The following is a 16,440-nucleotide window of genomic DNA, read 5'->3' on the forward strand; positions in this document are numbered from 1 at the left end:
AGGGTAGTGTAAACGGGGTATAAGAAAACTTAACCAGGATGAACCCTTGCTTTGTGCTGCTATTTGTATAGCCACAGAAAGTGACCAGACCACTTTAAAGAAGCTATTATTAAAACAAAAACTTGTCTATTTTCAATGTTACTTATAACTTCAGTCGATCCAATTATTCATCTATTTAGACTTTTGCATCTAGCAATCTGTTCTTCACATGAGAACTAAGAAAGCACATTAGATTTGTGAAACCCATTCCCTCCATCAGTGACTGCATATTGTTCCTGATGCCACCATTCAGGCTGCTATCACTATCAGCAGGCAGCAGCAAAAATTGACTATAAATCTCCTCTGCAGCAAAAGGGGAACATATAAACCAGTGGTAGAAAACACATAATAGGTTATGAAGGTAGATGATGATAAACAACAGCAAATGGAAACACTGTAGGGAAACTGAAGTGTTAAATAGTTTGGTGCAACCTGAGTGCCTTCCTTGTTTCGGCCCATTCCCTCCAGAATAAAATCACAACTCCTTGGAAATGATTTATTTTTGAAGACGTTTTCTGTTTTTTTAAGTGAAAACATCTCAAATATTCAAAGATGAGTCAAATCTTACATACAAAAGGCAAACTCTGAAGGCATAGGGAGGAGAAGGAGACACAGATGGACTAGTCTTGAATACAAAACAGTTCAAGATTTAAAAAGGGAAAAAAAAGGCAAAGTTTTGGCTCTCTACCTATCAAATCCTATTTTGCTCATCAGTGAACTTTCCCACACTACAGAAACTCTTAAGATTTACTTCATAACAGGCCACCAAGCTGGTTTGGCATGTGCCCCTTTGGCCAAAACAATGCTGCAAAGAGACCTGATTGCTGCCACTCTTTAACACATCCTCATCACATTGTTTTGGCATGTAGCTAAGCACTGTAAAGCCTCATGCTAAGTGAAGTTTGAGCCTGCAGGCAGAGTTCACACACATTAGCTTCTATTTTACACAAAGCTCTCATCTGTTTACTGGAAACAGAAAAAAAAAGAAAATTATGTAGGCACAGCTAATATATACAAACACCTTGTTATGGACCCAATGTGGAAGAAAACAACACACCCACTATGAGCTGCCTCCATCTCAGCTTGGTTTGTCAAGTAAGAATTAGACCTTACATAACAAACCAGCCTAAAAGGCAAGCATATGCCAAGCTTATCAAGGGTCAGGGCTGTTTCTGATGGAGCTTGGGCTCTCACACTCACTCTCAGCATTGTGGCTTTGGGGAGGCATCCAAGGCCCTTGCCAGAATACAAAATGCCAAATTGCTGCCTTGAAAAGAAGTCTAAGCAGCGGGAGGAGCTGGTGTCCAAGAAGGGGCGAGCATCTTTGGCTGGGCCTAATTACTTCTGTTCAAGAATTTCACAGTTTTAACCTTTCTCAAGCATACAGAGCATGATAGGAAACTAAAGAGGACGGCACTGATATTCAAGTTTTATTAGCAAAAGGAGAACTAACGTCTAGAAATCTTTTTTTCAGGACTTGATAAGATTTTTTTTTATTTTTTTAGAAGAGTACTGTCACCTTTAGGTAACCATCAACAATGGGAAAGTAATCAGAATAAAAGTCAATGTTTTGCATTTACTTCTACTACTGCTTACTTATGGAACTTCACAGATTTTGGACTGTTGGGTGAATAAAAGGGAAACAGGGCGATGGGGAAAGTTCAGCTAACTGTTTCTCATACAGTGCTGAAAAAAAAACTTCCTCTGGATGTCGGCGGTAAGAGAAGAACCATCCAAGCTGATTGGATAAAGCGACAGGAGAGCCTGCCTACCAAAGTTTGGTATTGTCCAATAACGGTAACAAATTGAATGGCAGCAGATGCTGTAAGAAACCACATATCATCTTTCAAAAATGAAATCCTAGATTCTGACAAATCAGATGTGATAGCATCTACCATTAATATTTTGCTTCTCCAGTAGCTCTTGTTTCCGTCACAGCTATATGTCCCGACCTTAAACTATAATACTACAATGTGATTGGCTGACCTGTTTTGCTTATGTCTCGTATTGAAGCCGTACAAGGCGGATGGATGTGTATTTGTGAAATGACCAGTACCACACAATTTCAGCTTGTAGGGAAGGTTAGCTGTCTGCTTGTTCTATAGATTTCAGTACCTGAACATCCTTAGATACGTTATGAAAATGTTGGTAATTAATTAAACCCCACAAGGACAACAGAACACAGCTAAAGTCACTTTTTATTTACATTTTATATTTAGCTTCATAACTTCATCACTTTTCCTGATTTTTTTTTACTTCTTAAAGACTTAAACTTTCTGATTTTCTTGGCTTTATGTTATAAATAATATATATACCCCTGAGCATCACATATGCATCACAGTGGGTCCTGGAGACCAGGAATTTAAGAACAGATAATGGTGACAGCAGTCCTCTTTGTAGACGGTGTGACTGAGGAAGAAAACTAAAAAAAAACTGAAGTCGAAACAGACTAAAATCTGCAGATAACAGATTTTATACAACCTAGAGATTAGTAATTGACAACAAAACTGACTTGTGCACCTCATAAGGCTGTGGATAATTAGAATCTTTCTAAAGTTTTAATTATGTTCAGCTATAGGTATGACAGCATTTCTTTGATTCATTCTGTAAAAGAAAACAAAAAAGGCCCATATTTAGGCCAATAACATCTTAGATGCTTGTCTTTAAAGGGAGACATAGGACAGAGAGACAACCAGGTCTCCGCTTTCTTCTCATTATGGGGATCCCAGTCCAGCTGGGAAAAAGAAATATCCCAAGCGAGTCCTGATCTGTTTGACTGAGCCTGGTAGACCTCAATAGGACACGACGCTTGTTATTCAGAAATTCTTTTCCCTCATCGTACAGAGTTCATAATTTTGTCACAGTCTGCTCAGTGATTCAAAGCGTCGGAGCAGAACGGACCCCTCCATGTCCAGGATGTATTTTTAGATAAGTCAACGGGAGCTGCTTCATGAATAGTCAAAGCCTGCAGCACATCTCAGGATGCAGTCTGCCCACCAACGAAGTAACAATGTTTGTCATGTGATTTTGATCAAACCCACCAGACGAAATTAACACAGCGATTTCTCCAATCTGCAAAAACAGGCTGCAATCTATTCATACGTCCTTATCAATACTTGGTTGAAATAAGCAGTAGTAAGATAAATGTGGCATCATTCTGGCTGGATTTCTGCTTATTCATAAATGGAATGTAAATCCATAACCCTGATTTCAAGTCAAAAACCAGAAATTTTCTGTTGTGGTTTTCCAGAATCTAAATTTTAGCCACATTCCAAAGTCGATTTTGATCCTCAATGAAGTCATTGTCCTTCTGGAAGTAGGGTTGGGCATAGGGAATCAATCTGAACTGGTTCTAACCTTTCAATTCCCCTGGAATCATTCAATTTTTTTATTTCTGATTCCTAGTTCAATGTCTAGTCCACCGAACAGAAATGGCAACTGTCTTATATCAGTGCAAAAGAATCTACAGGAACGTGTGGACAACTACTCGCTTGTCACAATGCACGTTAGTTTTTCGAAAGCGTAGGCTGAGATTAATTAAGGAAACAACCAGTCGGCTACATACAACACTGGCAACAGGATTCTATAATGCAAAGGCCAGTGCAAGGCTAACATATTTAATCATCAGCCTCCCCTTTAACTGGATGCACTGCTATTTCAAGGTAGGTTTTCCTGGGAGAATTTGTTTCTCTAAAATCGTGGCACAGCTTCTGCAGGTAGAACAGAACCTTTTCTATAATTTCCTCATCTTTCTTTATGTCTTAACAGATTCTTGCCTTGTGTCAGATCCATTCTGGATAGAATGAAAAGCTATTTTTGTCTTTTTTAGTTCATTTGGAATTGGTTGATAAAACCAACCAACTGAATGCCTGAAAATTAAACCTGAGGAACAGGAAATGATGCAGAGCATATATACTCTAAGAGGATGCCTTCATGCTCCTACTCAACCTAGCAACGACCTGCAGTCAGACTCAGGGAAATAAAATAATAATTGTCTTATATATGGCATAAGTACCTGCAGCATCAGAAACTTGAGATACGTAAATTTTTATGAGGTTTTAAAAAAATAAAGCTCCACGGGAAAATGCAACTCTGGGAAAAGAAAATTTACAAGATTATATTAGAGTTTGATATTTATATTCTAGTTGAAAACAAATTATAGTAACGTTCACACAAGGTTTAAGGATTAAGGAATTACATTTCATTGAGATGTTCAGACCATTTCATTCAGGCAGAACTCTGGTTAGCAGTTAATTTATAACACGTAATCTTTTATGATTTTTTTTAAAAAGAATTAGAATTGAGAATCAATTGGAAACTGAATCGAAACAAGGAATCCAAACCGGGTGATAAAGACCTAGAATGTTTTTAAAAACATTTTTACAAATTCTTTCCAAATATTTCTCTATAATATTATGTGTATTTTTATGGTTGCAATTCACAGCCCCAAAAATCAAATATTGCTCTTTAAAACCACAACCATTTTGAGTAAGCTTTTCAGTCAACCAGTGATATAATGTGCAAATTAAGATTATTTATTTAGAAACAACAGTCTACATTACAGCAACATTTACACCCTGACAACGCTGTTATTTTTAAAAGGAAACTTTTTATGATAACATTATACAATATAACAAAAACTTGTTTGTAGATAATATCATGCTCTTAGCCTTAAAAACATCCTATCGTCTACTTCAATGATATTTTTATGATACCATGGGCCAATACGTCCTTTTATCCTTTTATCCGATTCCAACACTTTCACCTGATTCAAAGCCTGCAGTTTGGTTAGCCGGTTGCTCATGGGACACAGCTTGGTATTCTTATAGTACAATGAAGAGAAACAGAAATGGATAAATCAGGACATATCAACCTTCTAGAGTAATCTTACAAAAGCCTCAACCTAAATCCCATTTAAAATTCATGGAATATGCTGAAAATCAAGCCGTCCCCAGAGACAAAACTATTTAATCAACTCCAGCTCTTCCGATTCTGACAGAATGGGTAGTTGAAATGGTCTGGACTGAATCCTACCAGAACTGTGAGCTCATCACTAACATGCAGTGGTACGGGTACAAAATTGTAGGAAATTGAATCAAACATGATTTGATGTGTGAAAGGGAGAAAATCCACAATAAATTCAAGCTTCTGCAGCCAAGTCATTTTTTTTTTTATTCACTCACTAAACTCACTAAAAATCATTTCTATTCAGAAAAAAAAGGTAAATAAGAATAAGAAAATCACCTGACCAGGATGCTGCATAGGTATTGTTAAGCATGAAAATTGGGAGGCACTAGAGGCGACAAGGCTGGAATGTATTTCTATGCATACTGAGGCACTAAATGAACCGGATTAGAAGCTTTGTTTCACAGTTATTGGATTTTTGCTCAGCAGGAAGGGAATTATTCGTAGACGAAGGGGAAAATAAAAACACTAAACCATTCTTGTTCAAGAAAATAACTGAACCTAGTGTAAAAAAAAATAAAAATAAAAATAAATACAGAAAGTTCAGTAAAACTGATAGAAACTGTTTGGAAGAACTAGGTTTAGTAAAAAAAATATTTTTAAGCTATGAGACTGGAGAGTCCCACATAACGTTTAATATAGCCCTGGCTGTGAGCAACAAGATCCAGTTACAAAGATATGATTATAAACAACCATAAACCCCAACTGATTATTTTCTTTGTTGACGTGGTGATCTAATCCTGCTTTTAAAGTGATGGTTTCAAACACATTCAAATTCATGACTCCTAAACTTTAAAATCATTTTGAAAAGGTGCAAAATAAAATTTCCCACTTTAATTCAAACATGTTTTTATGGGGCATTGAGTAAAACAGCCTTGCTGGGCACTGCAGGGTCAGATGGCTGAAAGAGGACTTTCTGTTTTCCCCCACTTTCACTCCTATGAACCTGTGGTTGCTTTAAAAGCTAGAATTCACTGGTTACAGATGCATATAGCCAAAGATAATTAAACAGCAAATACCAGGGTCATGAATATATGGTTTAGTCTAAAAATGGGAAATGGGATATCCTGAGCAAGAAGCATATTTATTTTAAAACAGAGTAATGACATTTCTAAGCATTAATTCTACATTTTAGCTATTAAAAAAATCAATCACTCCAAATAACCCATGAATTGTCACAATATGGGCCGCATATCAGCTCACCTGTTTGTTCAATTCCATTTCTACATAAGAAACAAGAAGTTCAATGACCTGTGATGACAGGATAAGAGTTGCAAACAAGGAGCTAAATATTACTCAAACTGGCAGACTCCTTCCACATCTTGGTAATTAAACCAAATTAAACATGTAAAAAAGTCTGCTGCCACAGATCAGGCTCTGTTAAACCTCCTGGTGGCTGAAAGGGTAAACATATTTGAAATCAAAACAAAGCTATCTTTACCTCCGCCAAGGAGGATATGTTTTTTGTTGAACTTGTGTGTGTTTGTTTGTCTGTCCGTGTACAGGATAACTTAAAAAGTTATAAATGGATTTTAATCTAATTTTTACCAGAGGTATTCCTCATTCCAAGGAGCAATCCATTTAAGTTTGGAAATGATCCAGATCATGGGCCAGTTTTAGCTAAAGGTGTAAATCACAATATGGGGCAAAATGTGCTGCTTGGTGGAGGTCTGCGCTCTCAGAGTGCTTCTAGTTAGAACTAAGCTGCCACACTGTGTTAACTGACCTGAATCTCCTCGAACGCCTCGTCAATGGTGGTAACCTGGTGCTGCTCATGCAGCGCTGGCTCATCACAGAAGAAGCAAACCAGGCTTTTGTCCGTTAGGCAGAAGAGCTTGACTTTCTCGTGGTCCTTGCAGGGATAGGAGCTCCTCTGCGCATTCAGGATTGCGTCTAGCGGGAAGGCCGAGTACCGCTCCACAATGTTGGACAGCTTGAGGCTTGGAGACAAGAGAGGATCAGCGAAGGTCCTGCGGCACTCTGGGCAGTCCCGCGTCCCGTGTGGCTCCTGCCTGCTCCAGTGCTCCGTGATGCACTTCCTGCAGAAGTAGTGCTCGCAGCCAAAGCTGACAGGGTCCTGATAGATGCTGAGGCAGATGGAACAGAGGAGCTCGTCCTTCAGACAGCAAGCCATTTGCAGAGGAAGAGGCTGAGCAGCATTTAAGAGGACAGTGTTCTGAAACGGAGCGCACTTGGTTTAATCTGTGAACCGATGGTTTATCCCCATGCAAGTGCAGACTGAGAAGATCTTCAGAGGTGTTCAAAATAAATTTGTGTTGCTGTGAGAGAAAGGAAACAAGGAAATCCATTGCATTAAATATTTTATCAGAGATCAAACCAATGTCTTAAAAAAAAATAGTAATAAGAAGTAACGCTTTAACTAAATGGACTTTGATAAGAACTCATTAAATATTAAATTCTTTTTATGAGCTTAAGGTGAGCTGCTACAGATCTAAGTCTAATGTGATGCTGATAATGAAATGTACTTACACAAGAGGCATTAAACTATCAGGAACTCAGATTCACAACTATGAAAAGAAAAGCTAAAGAAGAAAAAAATAAAAAGCTTTTGGCTTCTAAGAGCCAAGTTTCCATTTGTTGTTTTCAAGCTGTTTTTAATTGTTGCATTGCTGAAGTATTTTAAACCCTTAGACCAGGAGTCTTCAACCTTTTCCAGGCTAAGGACCCCCCAAATCGATGGCGTGATGGAGCGGGGACCCCCTAATTATATACATATTATATGAAATAGTGTTATATCGTACTGGTCCTATAGCCACTCTATTACAGACTGAGTAATGTAATGAAAGTAAAATCGCCCTGGGATTATTAAAGTATTTCTGAGTCCTGGTTGATGGGACAGGTGTTGTGAATGAAACGGTGCCCAGCTTGAAAGAGCTCCTGTGTGTCGCTGAATGTGTGCATTGATGACTGAAAGACATCTTCTGCCTCCATTTATCTGTTTAATAGTGGGGAAAAAATGCAGGGGGGGAAATATATATTTTTTAAAAAGCCTAATCAACCAAACTTTTTGCGACCCCCATGCAGTACCTCTGTGGCCCCCCTGTTGAAGACCTCCACCTTAGACTGTTTCATACTTTGTAGCATCTCTACAATGGCAGACACAGATGCGTGTAGTTATAACAAGACTTCTGTTAAAAAATATTTTGTCAAATTCTCTTTGGAAAATCAAGCTCAGCCAGACTGGATGAAGAACATCAGTTACACACACACATAAAATAACACAAAAATCAATTCCTCAAGTCTTTTTAACACATGAAGACACTTTGATCTAAACCAGTCCTCTGTAGCTGCTGGCAGGTCAGCATCTGCCTTTCTCTCAACATGGCTTCTTTTAGGACTGTCTTCTATCAACTCAGACAAGGAAAGAACCCATCTATGGTTTTCCAAGATCCTTATCAAGAAATTTGTTAAGTAATGTTTTCTACCTGACTTATACAGCACAGCCCTTCAAAAACAGAGTGGTTCAAATGATTGCTGATCTGTGGAAGCAGTTGATTTCATTTAGGACAATTTGAATAAAGGGGGGCAAACACACAAAAAAAGTATCTTCTGTCCAACAACTGTTGCTGAAAATGACAGAGCTTTCTTTATAGTCAGCATGGAGCTGTATGTTGAATGGGTTCCATACAGCTTACTCCACAGTTAAGTTTCACTCTGACAGCGTCCCCCTCACCTGCAGCGAAGGTTTTATGGAAAAGCTTTCTCACCATCTACTTCCTCTATCGCTTATTTTCCCGATCGCTTTAATCCTTTACAGCAGCAACAGCAGCAGCCTGCCAGGCGACCAACAGGCAAACAAACACCTGAGGCACTATCCTCTGCTGCTGTCGACCTCCTATCCCCGCTTTAGGAAGCTTTCCTTTTAAATTCCCCCTCATTTGGAGAGTTTCTAGAGCCTGGAGCAAGATATTTTAAATCGTTACATTCAGTTAAAGATACCCCGAGTAAGACTTTACTGTAGAATGGAAAAGTGTTTCATTTATTTAGCCTTATTCGAAATCTAGCACGATCTGTAAACACAACAGAAGGCGAAAAAGCCACAGCAAGGGGATGAATGACACAATAAAAGGCGTTGAATTAATTAATTGACCATTCGTAATTATGGTATATAACCTACCTTAGACACAGATGGTGTGAACTTAACTTAATATGTAAAATTTTACTAAAACAATTAAGAAAAGCGGAGGAAATAACCCCGTAACCTACCGACCTCTCTGCAGGGACATCAGCGGTTTCAATGAGGTTGTCTTTTCAGGAAGAGGAGAAACACACAGCAGCAACAGACGATACCAACTGGGTAGAAAGAGGAGGGGTGTTTGGAGGAAGATAAATATAGTTTTTCCACATCTAAACAACATTGAGTTAGTAATTAAATAACGTGGGATGGACAGGTGATTATAGTTTTTTTTAGGTATCAAAATAATGTACGGTATGGGTTTGAGACGTTCAAATCCAACTGTTGACCCGCTCCTCCTTTTTCTGTAAATAGAATGACCCACAATTCCTCTCTCCTGTTCTCCTGCTGTAGCAGTTTACCTTCTGGAAACTTAGCAAAATGCAACACGAACAAATACAGTTGACAAATTAAATAAATTAATTGGTTGCGTTTCAGTTATGGAGTCTACGCTAATAAAGGGACTGACACAATTCGGTAATGATGTTTCATGAATCGAGTGAAAGAGTCTTGGTGAACGGGTGCGGTGCTTGTCTTCCACCAGCAGATGTCAGCAGTGTCCGCAACATTGAATAAATAAAAACGCATTAAATGGTCAATAACTAAATACACAAAATTTAAATAATGGAGCTATAGAAGAGCATCCCTGCATACTACTATCAGCATCTATCAATACTGTTTGGAAAACCTGCTCATGAGTTACTGCAAAATTTAATCTGCTTTTAGAATTAATACAGTATTTTGTAATTGAATTAAATAAAATTAGAATTATTCCCAGTTTACTATGTACTATTTTCCTTAAATAATTAGAGCTAAATTTATTTTTTAATGTTTGTTTTATTAAATTTTATTTTATATTTAAGGCAGAATAAACTAATGTTTAAGTTAAATTAAAATTTTGAGTGCTTTGAAGATATCACTAATATGCTTCAAAAAGTAGTCTATATGGCATATAGATTTTTCTCTAATTAGCTGAATTTAGCTTAAGCAATATTTCAACATTCTTAAATTATATTACTGCGTGAAAAGTTAATACACCTTGCAAAAATATTCTTACACTTTTTATATATTTGACATTGTATTTTTAATACAATAAAATATTAATGTGTCTTCACTGGGACTAAATACAATGAAATGGTGCATATGCACAATGGTGCATATTTTTCATGTTAAAAAAATTTTTTTTAATGCTTTTTAGCACTGGGAAAAAAAGAAAAAAAAAACTTTGTAAAGTACAACATGCATGCACAGCCCCCTGATAATTCATAGGACAACCTTTTAGATTCTTTGCCTTGTCTCTATGAGACTACATGGAAAAACTGAAAACCTTTGTCACTTCTTTCCCTGTAATAGTTAAACTCCAGCCAGACTTAATAGAGAACATCTTTAAACCCCAATTTTGAAGTCTTTCCACACATTCTACACTGGATTTACTGCAAGTCTGAAGTTTGACAGGGCCATCCTTATAAAGCATAAAAAAATTAATATTGAGTCTAATAGCTGTTATTGCCCTACTCAGGGTGAAGCTCTGCCCAAGCATTTTGAGGATTCAAAGGGGTTTCCTTCCAGGATTGTTCTGCGTTTAATTAATCCCATCTTCTAATCAACTCAGAACCAGAAAAGAATCCCAACAGCACGCCTTTGAGTTCTTCAAAGGCTTGGATTATGTTTTACAGGCAAAAAAAAAAATAATGTTAACATTTTTATTTAAGCCCTTTGCCGAGTCCACAAAGACAATTAGGATGACCTACCACTTAAAAGCATAGGGTTAAGGGTTCAGTGTTACAAGGAGTGAAATTGAATCAGCAGTAATGTTTTTTTTTTTTTTTACATTTCTCAATCAGTTGACTTTATTTAATAACCTTCTATCCTGAAATACTGAAAAGGGCTCATAAAGATTTCCTCACAATAAACTCTTTATGCTAGTATATATTTTTTTTTCCACATTGGTTCATAAATAAATCAACTCACTTGAATGCCCTTTTATTTTGTTAACACTGTACAAATCAGAAACAAATTTAATATACAAATTTGTAAAAAAAAAAAAAACTTTTATGTACAGTATGCTGTATATACATATAAACATAAAGTAACAGCTTAAGAAAAACAGGTGTCTGACAACACATTTGTTAAACCAAAAAGTTTAGTTACACATAAAAAAAAAAAAGTTCAGATAATACATGAGTTTTCACGTGCAGACAGTGGGACTCTCCTGGACTGATATCAAAGACAGTTTGCCTGCTTCTTGTTGAGGAGAGCTGACAGATTCCTCTTCCTGTCCAAAGGGAAGCTGATATTCTGATTGATTAACATCTGTGGGCTGAAAAGACGGCGTCCCGCAGGAACCATTTCCTATATGTAAAGTGATGTTGACGTTAACGTGGGGACTGTTTGTTAGGGGGCTGACAATCAGCGGGCTGGTAGGCTGAGAGGAGCCCTGTGTGCTGAGGCTGGGACGATGAGCCATAGGCTCAGTGAAGGACTGTAAGACCATTGGCTCCGACAGGACAGAGGAGGGATTGTCAATACCTAAAGTAGGTTGCAGAGGCCTGAGGGAGTCGTTCCTGCTGAAACCATCTGTCCTGATCGAAGTTTCGGTATCACTGCTGCTCAGACTTTGGTCACTGCTGACTTCTCCTTTTGCGAGCAAACACACTTGCTCTTGGGAGGTCATAGGTAGTGATGTCATTGGAGATTCCACAGAGCTGCTGCTGTGACCATTCTGCTGAAGAGACGAATGAGATTCAGTGTTTTCGTAACATACTCAGATGTCTACAGCTAGAAGGCTAATACAGCTGTTAGATTAGATTAAAAACATATACACACACACACCTTTTGATACAATTTGGATAAAAACAGGTTAAGTGGTCACACTCATTTTGTATATAATGTTTTTTTTTATTGTTTTTTTTATCAAAAGCAAATTTTAGCCTAAATCTTGCATTCTCTATATTTTCAGCATTTTCATGCAGCATTAATATGCATTTCATGAAAACTAAAACTATTTTTTCACAATATTCTAGTCTCAGACTTAAAACTCATTTTTTATCTTTAAGAAATTTGAACTTTCTGAAGTTTCTAGGGAGTGTCTAGGGACTTTAATTGGTAAACATTGATTCTTTTTCCAAGAGTAAAAATATGTTGTGACACAGTGAGCTCTTTATTTATACTTCTGGCCACAAGGTTGAAAGAGGAACTAAGTGAGTCTTGTAACTACATACAGGGAGAAGGACGGTTGAGCTCACAGTTGACTTATCATTTCCTTGTTTCTACCAAACTCATAATTTATGTTGAGGCAAAAATTCATGGATTATCTGTGAAGTTTTAAGCATGGCTTTCTCTGAAAATCCACAATCTCCTTTTTTAGAGTAGAATGAAATGATTCAATTCTTATGTCAATATTTGGTCTCTTAACAAATCCTGCCAATCTGAATTTAAAGTGTTTTTGGCTCAATTTAGATTTTTTTTTACCTTAATAGTAGATTTCTTGAAACTATACCATGAAATAAAAAAAAGTCTAAAAGGCTATAAAATTGTGTTTCTGCTCTATGTTAATAAAAGCTCAAAATTTGATTTGTAGTTTTGATCATATATCAAACATTTGTTGAAAAAATAAAACATTCCAGTGAAATGTGATTTAGGATTCAAAGGATTCAGAATAGATTTCTGAGATTTGCTGCAAATTTCATGGAATGCATGTTGGCAAAGCTTACCTTTATTGCTGTCTCACAGTTTCCATTTGCATCTACTTTATGCGGGAGATTTCCAGAGTCTGGAGAAACAGAAAAACATTGACATTCAGTGCAAAATGTACCGAAGTGAAATTGTGAACTTAACAGCTTTAGATAAAAATTTTACTGTGACTGATTTTTGTTTCATTAATAGAGATTAAAAGCAGAGGTAATGTAGGTAGAGTTGCAGCTCTTTCTAAAATAATGGTTCATTGATACACTTGGTTTAAGATGAAGTTACCTTTAGTCCACTTTCTTTTGCAAAGGGTCAGGAGGCAGATGACAAAAATAAGAAGCAGAAGGATCCCAGCAGCACTAGCAATGACTGCAACTGAGCAGAGAATGGTGACACAGATCCAAATTAAGATCAAACATGATACATTAACGTACTGAAACGCTGATTGTAAGTTAGTTGGACTATAAAAGGTTTACCCATTTTACTAGTAGGTGGATCTTCAGGGCTCGTGGGTCTCACGGTTAAGATAGGCTTCACAGTCTGAGTGGACTCCTTTGGGCCAGGTGGCGTTGTGGAGGTTTTGTTTACAGTAACTACGGTTGAAACTGTAATTGTACTAGGGCTTGAACATGGATTGGTGGGGCACTTTTCACACACTCTATCAGAGTTACGTGTACCTGATGAGAAAACACAAACATAGTATTTGCAAAAGACCTCACCAAAAGATTAGATAGTAAAGCACACATTTGGACTTCTAGATAATAATTGATGTATAGAAAAACAATAAACATATAAACAGTGATATTTGAATGAGTTAATTTACCTTCTACAGAAACTCTCTCACCAGGTTTGCAAAGTTTATATCCTTTACAATCTGTGCAGTAAGGGTCATCAAACCCTAAATAACAGAATGTTCCAGTCTTGCAAACACACTTGGAGTTTCTGGTAGATGTGCAAGTCTGGGCATACTCAAGACCCTTTTCTGGTTAAAAAGAGGAGATAATGACCATAAACAGTTATTAGGAAGTAAAGTTAGGATATAGATAAAAGAATCAGGGACTGCAACATAAATGAACAGCGCATCAACTAACTTGATTTGCATTTAGTGCAGGATAAACAGTTTGGAGAGTAGTTCCAGTCCTCGATATATTGCTCAAGCCCACATGGTTCACACTGAGTGTCAGCGGTTTCAGTGCACTCCTGTTTCATCCGATGCCCTGCGAATGAAAAGATTCAGTTACTGAACAAAGAAAATAATAACAGGGATGGTAAATAATTTCCAGAGAATACAAAGTAATTATATCAATTCTATACTTGGCTGCAATATTTCTGATGGTAACAGGTAGGGCTGGGCCATATGGCCAAGTCTAACCTCACCATATTATTCTTAATTTCAGACAGGATCATGTAATAATGATATAGATATATATGCAAAATATAAGCTCAGAAAGACTGCCAAGAATGCAGCCGTCAAAGGAACAATTTACAAACGTAGGGAAGATATTTTTAACAAGTTTATAAAATCCTCCAATATAAAATTTGAGAAATCCATCCATCCATCCATCCATCCATCCATCCATCCATCCATCCATCCATCCATCCATCCATCCATCCATCCATCCATCCATCCATCCTGCTTACTCCTTGGTCACCAGTTTGTCACAGAGCAACGCAGGAACACAGAAAGACACACAACCACTCACACTCACAACTAAGAACAATGTAGAGAAGCTAATTAACCTAACAGTCATGTTTTTGGACTGTGGGAGGAAGCCGGAGTACCCAGAGAGAACCTAAGCATGCACTGGGAGAACATTAAAAACTCCAGGTTGGGAATCAAACACAGAACCTTCTTGCTGCAAGGCAACAGCACTACCCACTGTTACTCCGTGCAGCCTATTTTACAAATATTTGTTTAACAAAAAGAAAAAAATACAAAATAAAAAAAGACAGAACTTAATTTAGCAACAAATGCTGTCATATCAACAGTAATTTGAGGTGAAATATATCGGAAATGTCATATCGCTTATACTGTACAAAATTATACCAGCATATATTGATCGTAATTTATTGCCCGACTGATTATAACAACATAGATTTAGATTTTATTATTACTGCACTAAAAACATCTGCACAACAAAATAACACTACTCTTTAAAACTATTGCAAACACTCACCTCCGATCACATTCACCTAATGTCATGCATCATATAATCTACTGCACTTGGTCCCAGATTACAAAAAAATGTGTTCATAAAAATACTTGAAATTTAAAACTATTTAAACTAATAATGGCACAAGAGCGAAATGAGGAAGCATGCAGACTCAGTTCTGTAATGGACCTGAGAAAACAAAACATTTTCTATTCTTGAGGAATGACATTGGCGGGGCTCTGCAGCGCCTGCCAGAAATGAGAATGTAGATGATGCTGTAACTGCCCTCGCCATGCAATTTAAAGACTGGTGTTCCCCTTGTATCAGCTCTTGTGCAGTTTGTAAGAACGCCTCGAATATGAGGTTGTGTGCACGAAAAAAACCCAAAAAACTCCACATTTATTGTGTTATGCTTTGTTTTAAGTGTTTAAATGTTCAGTATTTAGCAGGCTACCTGCTAAGCCGATGCTAAGAGGCTATGAAGCATGATGATTTAGGATTAACATCAATCGTGTAAAATAAGGAATCATCCTTTTTTGAACCAGTTTCAAGATGGTTAGGGCATTATTTAACTGATATAGAATCAGTCTCAATGGCAGCTTACATTCACTGTCAGCTTTACTGGTGTTCCCCTTGTATCAGCTCTTGGGCTTTTTCTCAGTTATTGTTCTGATCACCAGCTTGATCAACAGAGAGAGGCTCAGAGTGGAGCCCTTTCTCCCCCCACATCAAGAAGATTCCGAGGTGGCTTGGACAGACGCCTCTGAATGGCTGCTGCGGGAGGTGTTCCAGGCATGTCCCACCAGGAGGAGGCTCACCGGGGTGACCCAGGAAACAATGGATAGACTGTCTCTCATCTGGCCTGGTAGTGCCTCAGACTTCCCCAGCAGAGCTGGAGGAAGTGTTTGCAGAGAGGGAAAGCTGGCACTGCTAAACTGCTGCCCCCATGACCCGGTCAGCCAAGTAAGAACACCACTAAGGTGAGCTTAAGATGGATGTTAAGATCTTATGGTGGACGTTAAGATCTTATGGTGGATGTTAAGATCTTAAGATGGATGTTAAGATCTTAAGATGGGTGTTAAGATCTTATGGTAGATGTTAAGATCTTAAGATGGGTGTTAAGATCTTAAGGTGGATGTTAAGATCTTATGGTGGATGTTAAGATCTTAAGGTGGATGTTAAGATCTTAAGGTGGATGTTAAGATCTTATGGTGGATGTCAAGATCTTAAGATGGATGTTAAGATCTTAAGATGGGTGTTAAGATCTTAGGATGGGTGTTAAGATCTTAGGATGGGTGTTAAGATCTTAGGATGGGTGTTAAGATCTTAAGATGGGTGTTAAGATCTTAAGATGGGTGTTAAGATCTTAGGATGGGTGTTAAGATCTTAAGATGGGTGTTA

At 37.6% G+C, this 16,440-nt stretch overlaps 2 protein-coding genes across 3 annotated transcripts in view; both read right to left on the bottom strand.

Annotated features, from left to right (window-relative positions):
- The window catches only part of trim62 (tripartite motif containing 62), a 55,424-nt gene extending 46,090 nt beyond the window's left edge, over nucleotides 1-9,334 (bottom strand). Inside the window, exons 1-2 of the mRNA XM_015379174.1 lie at nucleotides 9,236-9,334; nucleotides 6,731-7,283 (exon numbers count right to left, since the gene is read on the bottom strand). Coding sequence (XP_015234660.1) covers nucleotides 6,731-7,138 — 408 coding nt within the window. The 5' untranslated portion in view covers nucleotides 7,139-7,283; nucleotides 9,236-9,334. The remainder of the gene's footprint in view (nucleotides 1-6,730; nucleotides 7,284-9,235) is intronic.
- Nucleotides 9,335-10,377: 1,043 nt separating this feature from the next.
- Nucleotides 10,378-16,440, bottom strand: part of LOC107087524 (tumor necrosis factor receptor superfamily member 5-like) — a 13,660-nt gene continuing 7,597 nt past the window's right edge. Inside the window, exons 3-8 of one of the 2 annotated variants that reach the window (XM_015379138.1) lie at nucleotides 13,978-14,103; nucleotides 13,710-13,868; nucleotides 13,363-13,563; nucleotides 13,172-13,261; nucleotides 12,913-12,971; nucleotides 10,378-11,921 (exon numbers count right to left, since the gene is read on the bottom strand). In XM_015379138.1, the coding sequence (XP_015234624.1) occupies nucleotides 11,388-11,921; nucleotides 12,913-12,971; nucleotides 13,172-13,261; nucleotides 13,363-13,563; nucleotides 13,710-13,868; nucleotides 13,978-14,103 (1,169 nt within the window). In that variant the 3' untranslated portion in view covers nucleotides 10,378-11,387. Of the gene's footprint in view, nucleotides 11,925-12,912; nucleotides 12,972-13,171; nucleotides 13,262-13,362; nucleotides 13,564-13,709; nucleotides 13,869-13,977; nucleotides 14,104-16,440 lie in introns of both variants that reach the window. The other variant, XM_015379137.1, reaches the window with a different exon arrangement.

This window comes from Cyprinodon variegatus, unplaced genomic scaffold (assembly GCF_000732505.1).
Source record: "Cyprinodon variegatus isolate N-32 unplaced genomic scaffold, C_variegatus-1.0 Scaffold186, whole genome shotgun sequence".
Taxonomy (NCBI): Eukaryota; Metazoa; Chordata; class Actinopteri; order Cyprinodontiformes; family Cyprinodontidae; genus Cyprinodon; species Cyprinodon variegatus.